The 12192-nt window shown below is 42.7% G+C and overlaps 1 protein-coding gene across 1 annotated transcript in view; it reads left to right on the forward strand.

The window, feature by feature from the left end:
- The first annotated feature begins 1156 nt into the window (after positions 1–1156).
- The window catches only part of ARRB2 (arrestin beta 2), a 255504-nt gene continuing 244468 nt past the window's right edge, over positions 1157–12192 (forward strand). The window contains exon 1 of the mRNA XM_078668394.1: positions 1157–1645. Within this exon, the coding sequence (XP_078524520.1) occupies positions 1623–1645 (23 nt within the window). The 5' untranslated portion in view covers positions 1157–1622. The remainder of the gene's footprint in view (positions 1646–12192) is intronic.

A 12192-nucleotide genomic window follows, 5' to 3' on the forward strand; every position in this document is an offset into this window, starting at 1 on the left:
CGTGTTGACACTGCGCTTTGGAGAGAAGATGGATGTTGACGTTTCGCGTTGCTAAGGACGCACGCAACAGCGAAATACATCAACGTGGCGTCGCTTACTTACAAGGGCCGTTGCTAGGAGATGGTTCATCGAGGCATGTTCTCTATGTTGTCTGGAGAGCACTGACACGCTGGGTGACGGTATGTTGGATACGTCACTCACGGCAACCGCTGTCTGGTTGGGTCATCGGTGGGACGTCATTGTTGGGACGCGAGAGCCTCCACCCAAAATTGGCCTGCCACAACTCTGCTTCACGATCTGGAAATGGGGAGACACACCTTGGATTTACGTTGCTGCTGTCAGCTCTCATCCGGGGCAATTGGACTTCAAGCAATCCACTCGAGTGGCTTGGGATAGTGTGTCATCTGGTCTTGGTTGCACTCATTGCCAAATTGTAGTAGACTGAAGACACAGACAAGGTAAGTAGATCCTGGATTATTTATTATATGAGCAGAGCATGATAAGGCCTGAATCTTCCAAGGACAGGAGAACAACTGACTTGGAAGAGAACACTCACATTCAAACAAAGACATAGAATGTAAATGCATGCACATTCTTGAAAGCCTAGACTGTTAAGCACGAAAGGAATGTACTACACCTAGCTTACATTGCTTTACAAACAGTTGCCGAAAGTAAGCGTATTTGAGGGAGCAATAACACTTATAGGAATGTCATGGCTGTGAATTGAGGCGTATGTTTATCCCTTCCGTTATTTGCATGATTGCTTACAGGGAAGGAGACACCACCTAAAGGTCTCACTGTAAAATTATATTTGTGAATCGTGGGCCTCTAGTTGTGATCACAGTTCGTGTTAATCACCAACAGCATAATCTTGATGTGATCACTGGAAGGTGTCGCTGACTCACTGGTGATCAACGGGTTGTTGAAACAGGTGATCAACGGTGTTGCTCCTTTTGACTTGGTTGCTGTCTTTCGATAGTGGCGGGCTCGATAAGGTTACATTGGTGGTCAATTAGGTGCGGTCACTTAGGCAATAATCCACTGACAAGCTCTCCTTTCCTCGCTCACCGGTACCCCTCCTCCCTGGTCTCATCTCTGGTTCGCGCCCCCCCAGCCTGCTAAATCTTGCGCTGACGTCAGTGCCCGCCCCCCTTTTGATTGGTGAGTTCGCCGAGGGCGGGGATTAGATTGGTTAGCGGGAGCCGCCCATCAGCGGAAGGGCGGAATGCACGGACTGAGCTCGAGCCTTGCTGGGGTCTCTGCAGAGTCTTGACAGAGGCTCCAGAGGCCATCGGTCGCGGCGCGCGACCCCCCGAGCGCACCTATCAGCGGCCGAGGAGAGCCCTCGCGCGTGACCTCCAAGCTCGCCAATCAGTTGAGAGGGAGGCAGGCCCAGGCGCAGGTCTCCCAAATCCAGCTGCTATCAGCAGCCGAAGGGGCGCATCTGGGTGAAGCACTCAGCGCCCTAATCAGCTGGCAGCAGGGCCGTGGCGTGGGACCAGCCCGGGGCATCCTGGGTTTCTGCTGGTAAACAGCGACCGGATCCCCGCGTGAGCTCCAGGAACGGACGGACGGGAACGCGCGGCAGAGGAAGCGGAGGCGCGCCCCCGTGCGTGAGCGACATGGGTGACAAGGCCGGGACCCGGTGAGAACCGATTAAACGTAGACGGTAGCTTGGGGGTGGGGGTGTATACTGCATGTCTAATGGCAATATTAAACCGCTCCTGACTTTAGAGCGCCACTTTGACCTCAGCCTGTCTCTTTGACCTGACCCATGCTCTCTTGCATATTGACCTCACTCGTGCTCTCTTGGCCTTTGACCACCACCCGGTCCTCTACACCCCACCCCTCGCAAATTGCTTACCTTTCTGTTCCCTTTGAGTGGTTTATTTATAACGTAACATGAATTTCTGAAACGCACAAGTATCCATTTAGGCAGAATAACACATGTTTATTGTTATTGTTACCCTGCTCAGTAGCATTTATCTTATTGACACTGAATGAAAGGCAAAGGGGTGTGTGAGGATTCGAACCTATGACATTGAGGATAAACACAGAGGCCTGGACTCGAGAAATTGGCGCGATACTCCTTGCCCGTTGATCACCCTCCTTGTATCCTCTCTACGTTAATCCCACCTTATGCCCATTTTTTTTACCCTTCTGTATGTCCTTTCCTATACTGCCTCCAATTAGGACCACTTCTCGTTGTATTGTTTTTATTGTCCTCTTAAGTTTGACTCATTTAACTTTGCATGACTTTCCTCTTTGAACTCCTACATCTGTCCACCCTGACCCATCAGACTTGTGGTTCTTCTAACCAGTTCTTCATATCCTTATCCCCTTGTATGACTTTCCTCTTTGAACTCTCATATACTGTCCACCCTGACCCCTCAGACTTGTGGTTCTTCTAACCAGTTCCTCATATCCATATCCCTTTGCACGACTTTCCTCTTTCAACTCTCATATACTGTCCACCCTGACCCCTGTGGCTTGTGGTTCTTGTTGTTTCTTCTGACCAGTTCTTCATATCCTTATCCCCTTGCATTCTCTGTGCCCCTCCTGCACCACTAGACCCCCTCTCTCTGTTTTCTGATCCCCCTCCAAACTCCAACTGACGTCACGTCAGCAATGTATACTTTTCATAATATACGTTAGCTCCCATTGGTGGACCATGGTCCATTACCCCCCTCACTTCATCCTGTTGGCTCTTTGATGTATTTTCCATCGTTGTAGAGAGTGCTGGCATTGCCCTTTTCAATCCTATCGCTATTATTATTTTACCCCCACTCCACACTCTACTGAACATGTTTGAAATAAAGAGCTCAAACCTAGCACAACAAATGCACGAGAAAAACACAAGACATTTTTCTAACTACTAATCTTTGGTTCTGGAGCAGCTTGCTACTTGCCAAACAATCCATTTGATGCCTCATCAGGGGTCATAAGCCACATATAAATACATTAGTAATTACATGATGGGTTATTTTCCATCTCAAAAGTTATCTCAAAATGTTATCTCATAGGTACATTGTTTACAAAGTCCTTTTTTTCTTACTGCAGCAGTCCTTTTGAAAAAGTTTTAGTCCGCGTTCAAAATGCAGGCAGACCTATCGGCTGTGCTAATACATGTTATTAATTTATTTGTGATTTTCTATAGCGTGGCTTGAGTCTTTCGACGTCAGTGTGCTTTACAAGTCAGTATGTTGTATCACAACAGTATAAACTCAATAGTGGGAGAACAGTGCATTTTCCTCTTTGACCACTCTTTGTGCTCTTTGTCTCTGCCTTCACCCCTGACTGCTAGTCTAGTCTCTGAACCGCTTCTCTGCACACTATCTCCCCTGATTCTCCCACCGCTCATCTTCTTATACCCTATCGCCTTTGTGTTCTCTCCAATAGGCCCATTCCATGGTTCCATGCTTTTCTCCATTGCCCCCCTTGGCTCTGTGCCCATTCCAATTTTGTAATCACCCTCATATCCTTGGGCTGTGTCCACTTTCACCTTTCCTTTTGAAATCCTTCTGCACCCTCTCTCCTCTGACTCCAAACTGTGATCTACCTCTGACTTCTCGCCCCTTTAACAGCCAATGTCCCTTCCCCCTCCAAGCCTATCTTGCATGCAGTTTTTTGTTTACCCCTTCCTAGAATGAATTTCTTGCTAGATGGTGAATTTCTTGCTAGATGGTAGGTATGTGGGTTTTCATCAGGTAGCACGTGATACAAGGTTAAAATGTTTTGTTTTAAAATGGTTTCCCTAAACCTATTTTGCTAGCATTTGTGTTCTATTTTTTTTTTTTTTTTTTTTTACATTAACCTAGTTTTTGCCCTAACATCGTAGACCATTTTCACTACTGCAGTTATTTGCTCAGGAACACAATTTTGGCTAAACATTTATTTATAATTGGACACAACCGTTTTATCAGTCCAGATGTATTAACTGCTAGCAAATAACATTTTATAAATAAGGTTAACTGTAATATTTCATTATATTTAAAAAAACAATTAGTACATTTTAAACAAAGCTATTCAAAACAATCCAAAAGAGCTGTTTACAAGACAAAATGTAATTCTGGCCAAATAAATGGGGCTAAACAGATCAAGAAAAACACTTTCAAATGTTGAAAGATTCTTTCACTTCAACATCCAATTTTGAAATGTCGGCAAATAATGTGCCGAGTTCCCCAAATCTTACACAATAAAATCAAGATGACCACACAAGATTTCTGCTGCTCCTCCACTTTTGATTTTCCGTAAATGGTTATCACTAAGAAAACAAATACCTCCATAGTTTAGCTTTAAGCTAGTTAGAGAAGAGTTTCTTAAAGACACCATTAAGCAAATGAAACCTTTCTGCTATTCAGCTGTCCATATACTTGCTCACTTGTCAAAAGAAAATCAGTTCAGCTCCAATTCCAGACTCGTTTGAAGTTATCAATTTGTTTTTAGAACATGGGTATGTGTTTACTACTCAAAAGAACACGTTATACCCTTGCTTAAAAAATCTACGGCTGTCCCAAATGATAATGTTTGCCCCACCAACCGCTTACCCGTATTGATGTTCTTTGAGTATCCCAAGAATAAGGACCATGTGAAAGAAAGCAACCTTACGGTTATTTTCAAACAGGTCTCCGTGCATAGCACAGCACATAATTATAATTGATGGATCTTATTTGATGACAATTAAACATTTTCGATGATACTTTAGTTCTGATTCTTTTTTTAAAGACCTGGCATTGCACCATAAAATGCTCCTCCATACTCTTGAAGAAAGGATCTGAATAAATGGCATGGTACTAAGACGGTCCCAATCATATCTTGAAAACAAACAGATGTCAGTGGGTTAAAACTGGGCAGTCTCTCCCTAAACAATACCCCTCTGACCTGTGGCATCCCCAGGGCTCAGTAATGGCACCTTTAAGACACAATATATATATTTAACAACTTCTAGAACTTGTAACTAATTTAGGGCTTCAGTATCTTCTCTTCTCGTATAGTAGCCAACTATACCTTAGAACCTCTAACAATACTTATCACATGATCTTATCTTCCTGCCTATCCAACAGTTAAAAATGGATAAGAGATTGACTCCTAAAACTAAATTAATTAAACATGGATTTTCTCTTAGTCTTCAAAACCCGACTCCCTACTCCACCAGTATTGGCTAACTATCAATTCTGCAGCGTTTCACCCTCCAATTGATGAATCCACCGAATCCATTGGACTAATATTTAAACTGGAAACTCAACCTTGGGTTCTATATCTAGAATATGGCTAAAGCAGCATTTTGTCAACTCCGATTTTTCCGTAACTTCAGGCCTTTCAGACGTCAAAACGACAAAAAAAGCTACTGTGGAATCCTTCATTATTTTCTCCCTTGACCGTTTAAATTCTATTCTGACTAGTCTATGAAAGAAAAGCCATATACTGCAGAAGGCGACAATGCATGCTACAACCAGTCTGGTGACAAACTTTCTTAAATTCAACTATAACACACTGGTCCTTTTTTTTGGTTAATATAATTACAAATTGAGGCAAACTCTATTTATAAAACTGCCTGCCTGTTCAAGATATAAGCACTGCACATGAATACCACCTAATTTCTTTCGTTAAAACAGGCCTCTCTGTGGGCTACGTTATCACCAGAGGCAGAGCTAATCTTTGCTTTCAGAGCTAGCATTTTAAGAAAAGCTCACCTACTGACCTTTAAGGGCATGCACTTAAGGTGTGAAACCTCCTACATGTGTCTGTCATGCTGCTCTAATCCTCTAACTTATTAAAATGCGCTCTGAAACTTCTCTTACTTGACATATTCTGTAATATTTGACATTCCCTTACTATCCTACCTGTTTAATCTTTATTTACTGTAGCAAGCACATCTAAATAAAGGGACTGCTTTAAAAAAGTGCAATTTTACTAACTGTAATTTGAACTTTGCTTACCTAAGCAAATACATCTGAAGCAAGGGACTGACTTTAGAAAGATGAAACCATGTCTGTGTCCTTTTAGCTCACTAATCTTTTATTGTACTGACTGCTGCTCACTCTCTACCCCATGCATCACTTCTGATAAAGACATGCCACAGCTTCTCGGCATATATTGTATTTTAAGCTGTGTAAACTTGAGATGCTTTGATGTGTCGACAGGGCCTTGTTTGTGCTTTTATAAAGGCTTCTAAAATAATAAAAAAAAGTTTCTTCAGTTTAGCAGTTATATGCTTTGTGTTTGTCATGGTAGATAGACTTAAGGGCACAATGATTCTTAAAGGTGAAATGGTATGTGGCGGTTAGTGTTGGCATGGCTGTCCTCTAAGTACTCGTATGTAAGAGAAACGATATGTAGAACATAGTTTGATTTTTATATAATTTTTGAATATGTAGCTACACTAAAATTCATATTAAGCGGATGATAAGGTTGATAAAAAGATGGTTTTGTCAAAAAAAATGGAATACATAGAAAAAAAGTTATTCTAAAAGATGTTTAGGGATAGAACGTTTAGCAAAATATGTTTAGATTTGGTTTTCTCCCTCAGTTTTCATCAGTCTTTTGCTTAATGAGAACCTTAATACTAGATTAATCAAGCTGAGCTTTCCCAAGTATGAAATGTTGAATTTCCGTAATGTGCAGGGTGAACTTTCTGGGGCTGAGCCTTTTTTGGTTTCTGACCCTAAAGTGAACTTGGAATCCATGTGTGTCTAGCAACAGAGGTTTACCCCAGTGGGAAAAGTTAAACCTTGAATACGGCTGCATAGGAGGGGAACAAGAAACATAAGTATCCCAAAATCCAGTTAATTTCTATAAATTGCGTATGGGACTTATCCTGATTTGTGTGGGTCAGAGTGATATGTATGCATGCCCATATCAAACCCTAAACACCTGCTATACAGCTGCTCCATTTGCCCCTCCTGCCAGTGTCCGATCCACAAATCCATAGAAAAGACTTTGCCCTAACCGATCTGCCTCTTCCCTTTTCTGCTTTTTAGAATGCGCTGCGTGTCACCCATTACAATATCCCTTTATTTGTTGCCTGTGTCAGTTTCAATGTCTATGCACCCGGCTGTAGTCAGACTATGGACTACCACCGTGTCAGCCTTGCCTCACCCACGTAGGTGCTTGGCCATGACCCTCGCATCTAGTTGGGCCTGCCTCCCATCCCCATTGAAGGGCTGTGGTTGATCTCCCCTCCTGTTTCTTTGAATGTTCTGTGGCCTCCTGCCCCTCTGTATTTTGTACTGCTGTTACCCTCAGTATGTTGTGCAGTCTGCTCTACTTTATTCACACTGTGTTCTGTTTACCCTTTAACCTAATGGGGCGTCCGGTAGTGAGAAGTGGCCCGTTTTAAGCAGGGTGCACTTAGTGCTCAACACAATTGTACTGTACGCTTGTCATGGCTTTCATCAGCCTGCATCTCGAATCCCCTGTTCCCCAATGGATTGATTCCTGTCACCATCTGTCATTTTTGTGCCATTGCCCCACCTCTCTCGCCAACTTGTGCTCTATTCCCACCGGCCCATGTCAATCTGGGCACACCTGCCCACTTGGCATTGTGTGCTTTCTACCCACTAGATGTTTTCCTGCTGTGTTGTGCTATTTCTATTTGCTTTTTTCACGTCATGTCAATTTGAAGTATTTTCCAGGCCCGAGGATGCCTGTTTTCTTTCCACCTCTTTGGTCCCAAAGGGCATGCAGGCAGTGAAAACGAGCTATGGAAGTTACTGTTGGTCTAGGTAGAATGTCAAACAATGTCTATTCCTCGCCAGAGCTGTAGTTTGGACCCCGTTGGTGGCATGCAGCGCCTCAGATTGGCGGGTAGATAATTTGTAAGTCTCCACACTCTTTGTGCTTATGGCATTTATGACGTTAATGTACTGAAAGCTATGCAAACTCTGGAGCCGGCTGAAGCGTTTAAAATGAATTCTAGTGCAGACACTGGAAACAAAGTAGTTCTGCACACACGCAGTTACCCAAATCTAGTAGATGCCATCCAGGTCTGGTCGTTGATGCCATCACACAAATGTATCCAAATCATGCAGGTGCGGTGATGAAGATGGGAGCTATGTACACAGGGAGGAGACTGGCGAAGGCTGGCGCATGACCTACTCAAATTTTGCTAGAGCTGTGGGCAGCTTGTGTTGTGTGTGCAGGGAAATAAGCACAATCTGGGCTGCTGAAAGCATTGTTGGCTCAGGTGCATGTGGTGTGCATAAAGTCTTAAAGGGACTTATTCAAACCTCTTACGTATTTGGTGCACCTGTCGAGTAGTGCAGTTCATGCACCCTTTATTACTCCCTAGGCAAGACCTTTATTTCCCACGTTTGTGGTGGGTGACACCACCTACCGTGGCTCAAGATGTGCACTAATTGATATTGTTCAAATTACTTGTTGGTCAACTAGGCGCTAATGAAGTAACAACATGATATATAAACATAACAGAAATTTGACTGATAAACATACTGTTTCCATAATTAATGTATTGCTGTCACAAGTCTTCCCATGCAGTGTCGCCCATTGCTGTTTCTGCTGCTTTCCATCGAAGAGGGTCACAATTTCTTCTTGCGTGTTTCTACTAAGGAATGAATCCGCCTTTCCAAAGAATGCTGGAGGTTTACATCTGTGTCTTAAGTGCATTGTAGTTAGACAGGTGTCTAGGTTTGTTCTTCTGGACCCCTGGGTAGAGAGCCTGCTGCTCTCGGTGTCCTGAAACAAAGCCCATCCTGGGTTGAGGTACCAAGCCTCCTCCCTCAGGATGGGCAGGATCCACGAAGGGGAAGCTTCAAAGGAGTGCCCCCTTGTAATCTGACCCAGCCCTCTGCTGTTCAGTCGCCGCCATCTTGAAGATGGGGGGATCCAGCCAACAAGAGTGAGGCTTATGCCCCCTCCTACTGGAGGGTGGCATAATGGGGGGGTGTACCCACTCCAAGGAAGGCACCCATTGGTCCCATCCTTTACCTACCTGAAATGCCCCATAATTTAGTATTTGGGGCAACACTGAACCTTGCGTCTTCAGACAGGAAGAAGGACCGAAGAGCTGTGCTGAAGCAGGAAGAGGAGGGAACCAACTGACTTGGCCCCAGCCCTACTAGGGTACAACTGGAATACCACGACCTAAGGCATTCTGAATGCACAATGCTAGTTACACAACAGATAACTCAACATTGAAATATTCCAGAAGCCTTCAATGAGTGAGATGCTGGACTGGCGAGGTTGCCACTTCTGATCAAGGACCAAAAATCAACACCTATATTATGGTGCCACATTCAGAAAACTTGGTGCTTGCCTTTCAGGAAATGGTGGTTTTCAGGTATAGGCGGCAGACAGGAAGAGGATTTGTTGGTGAGCGACGATGTTTCTCTGCTCTCCACCACTGGGCGTATTTATGAAACTTGAATAGACTACTTTTAATCAACTTCATGGCTTCGTGAAGTTTCTTGAGCCACGTTACTACAGTAGCGACGAGGATGGGATCCGAACCCACGCGTGCACAGAACAATTGATTAGTGATGGTTCAAGCGTCTGCCCACTGTGATGATATCCGGAAAAGCAAGAGTATTATCTTGTGAGGAATTTTTAATATAGATGATGAAGAATTTGAACGACTTGGAAGTTAGGGTTGTCACAGGTACCTACCTAGAACTTTCTGCTCATATCTTAAACTTCAGATTACAGGTGCTGAACAGTTTGTTACCTGTGTGTTCTCTGTTATTTTTTAATTATGTGGCTGGGGATCGCATGCGTATTCCGCTGTGAGGCACTGAAGACTGCTCCATGAAGACTGTTTTTCTATGCTTGTATTCTAGGAACAACATCATTGCGCTACAGGAAGTAGCGTAATGGCCATCTTGGATCAGGAACCAAACAGGCTTCAACCCAAGTGGCGTGTTTTACGGGGCACAGTGTCAGTGATGCGCATTCTTCTTTCAGTCTTGAAGCGCAACTCTCGGATCTGTGATGCTCACACAGTTAAATTAGCATAATGCGGTGTGTGCGGCCGTTCATATTTTTACAAGTGCCTAGTAAACCACTCTTGATGTGGAAAAAGTGGTTTAAAACTTTTGAAAACTATGTTTTTGCTATTAAAGGCAAAGCATTTGCACCAGAAATAAAGCTAGCCGTATTGTTCAGTTTTTTGGGTACTGCAGCAATAGAAATTTTTGGAAATCTACAAGCAACTGATTATTACATTACATGATGAACAGTATGATTTCAATGGGAATACCATTAAATCAGGTTTTAAAGCACCATTGGGTGAATGTCACATTGTTGAGGTGACTTTGGATGTCATGGCTGATTTCAGGTTCTCCTTTCTCCATACTTTCAGAAGAAAGTTTTAAAAAATAAGTGGAGTGATGTAGAGTTGAAGAAGTCCGATGTGAATCCCAAAGCATTTGCAAATTTTGGAAATTGATAGGTTGGGATATTTTAAAGATAAACTTGAGTTTCGAGGACGTGACATTTTTACAAAAAATATATGTTGCAATCAATGGGAAGGATATTGTTGGATGGTATGATCTAGGAAAGTTGGAAGTGATGTTATGCCCGGCTACTGATTGTCTTATAGTGCTGAGGGAAATATCTTTAAACCATCATGATGTACGTCGTACCAATGATGAAGAAATAATTGCCAAGTATGGTCTTGTATTTATAAATGAGTTTAGGCAAGTAAAGTGGTTCACTCCTCAAATAAAATGATTTAAAAAAAGGTCTGTTCCGGTGCTGCACAATTTACGGATAGTGCCTTTGGGTGTGCATGCTCAACTCAAGTAACATCTGAACAATTTGTGTGCTGGTGGTATCATTGAAAGCACTGACAGTTCAGAGTGGATTTTGGCTATTGTGATAGCTTTGAAGAAAAAATGGAGATTTACGGGTATGTGTTGTCTTGAGATCAGTTAATAAAAATATTGTGCAAGACAGTCGCCTACTGCCTAGAATTCAAGAGTTGCTTGCTGCAGTAAATGTGGGTAAGTATTTTTTCTATAATTGATCTCAAGTCTGCATATCACCAGATAACTTTTGAGGAAGAGCCCAAAGTTCTTAAAGCATTTACAGATTTTTAAGGTTGCTGGTTGACTTGCCCTCGGTAGCCAGTGTGTTCCAAAGAGTTATTGACACATGTTTCAGGATTTCAGATGGGTACAAGCGTTCCAGAACGCATTCTTATTTTTTGCGGAAACAAATGAAGGACATAATAGCTTGTTGGACTGTGTGCTTTGAACTTTAAAAGGTAGAGGCATGACTATGAGTAAGGATAAGTGCAGGTTCGTAGTCAAGGACACTGATTTATTTGGAACACAAGATTACCAGTGAAGGCATCTTTCCTAAGGCAGATTTGGTTAGTGCTATTAGAAATAACATTACACCATACAACGAATATTCTTTGAGATACTTTTTGGGACTAAAAGATTACTGTGCCAGATTGGTACAGGGGTATTTCGTTTTTGTGACCCTAACAACTTTTTAAAAAAAGGCGTACCGTTTGTTTGGACAACCAAACACGATGAAGCTTTTGGGAAGGTTAAAACGTTAATTGCTCCAGCACTTTGTACTTTTAATTCCAATATTGAGTTTTATGTCTCGGTTTGAGCCAGCTCCACTGGTGTGTGAGCTGTGTTTAGTCAGGTGGTTAATGGCAATTAGAGAGTAGTTTCTTTTATCTCTAGAGCATTGAGAGGTTAAGAGCTACAGTATAATACTATTGAGAAAGAAGCGTTGGCTTGTGTGTGGGCTGTAGAGTAGTTTAAGAACTTTTTACAGGGTAAGCCATTTATATTGGTCACATACCGCAAATCTTTGGTGTTTATGATGGAAGGGGTGAGAACGAGCAAAGCGTCATCAAGATTAATAGCAAGGTTGCAAGACTTCAACTTTGAAATACGGCAAATTCCAGGTGGAAAAAAATCCCTGTGAACAGTTGTTCTAGATTGTCCCAACAAGCGAAAGTGGATGAACCTATCTTGGATCAACACAAATGTGTAGTTGCTGTGGTAGATGTGTTGGACAATTGTGATGGAATTATTTCAGAATTTGAGTGGGAAAGAGTGTCGCAGTTAGGTGAGCAGTTGCAGAGAGTAAAGCAGTATGTGAAGGCAAGTTGGCCACGTGAAAGGAATTTGGGTCCAAGATTACAAAGTTTTGCTCCGGTTTCAAATGAATTAAGTCTGGATGATAACATATTGTTAAGACATGATTGATTTG

The sequence above is a fragment of the Lissotriton helveticus genome, chromosome 12 (assembly GCF_964261635.1).
Source record: "Lissotriton helveticus chromosome 12, aLisHel1.1, whole genome shotgun sequence".
Classification (NCBI taxonomy): domain Eukaryota; kingdom Metazoa; phylum Chordata; class Amphibia; order Caudata; family Salamandridae; genus Lissotriton; species Lissotriton helveticus.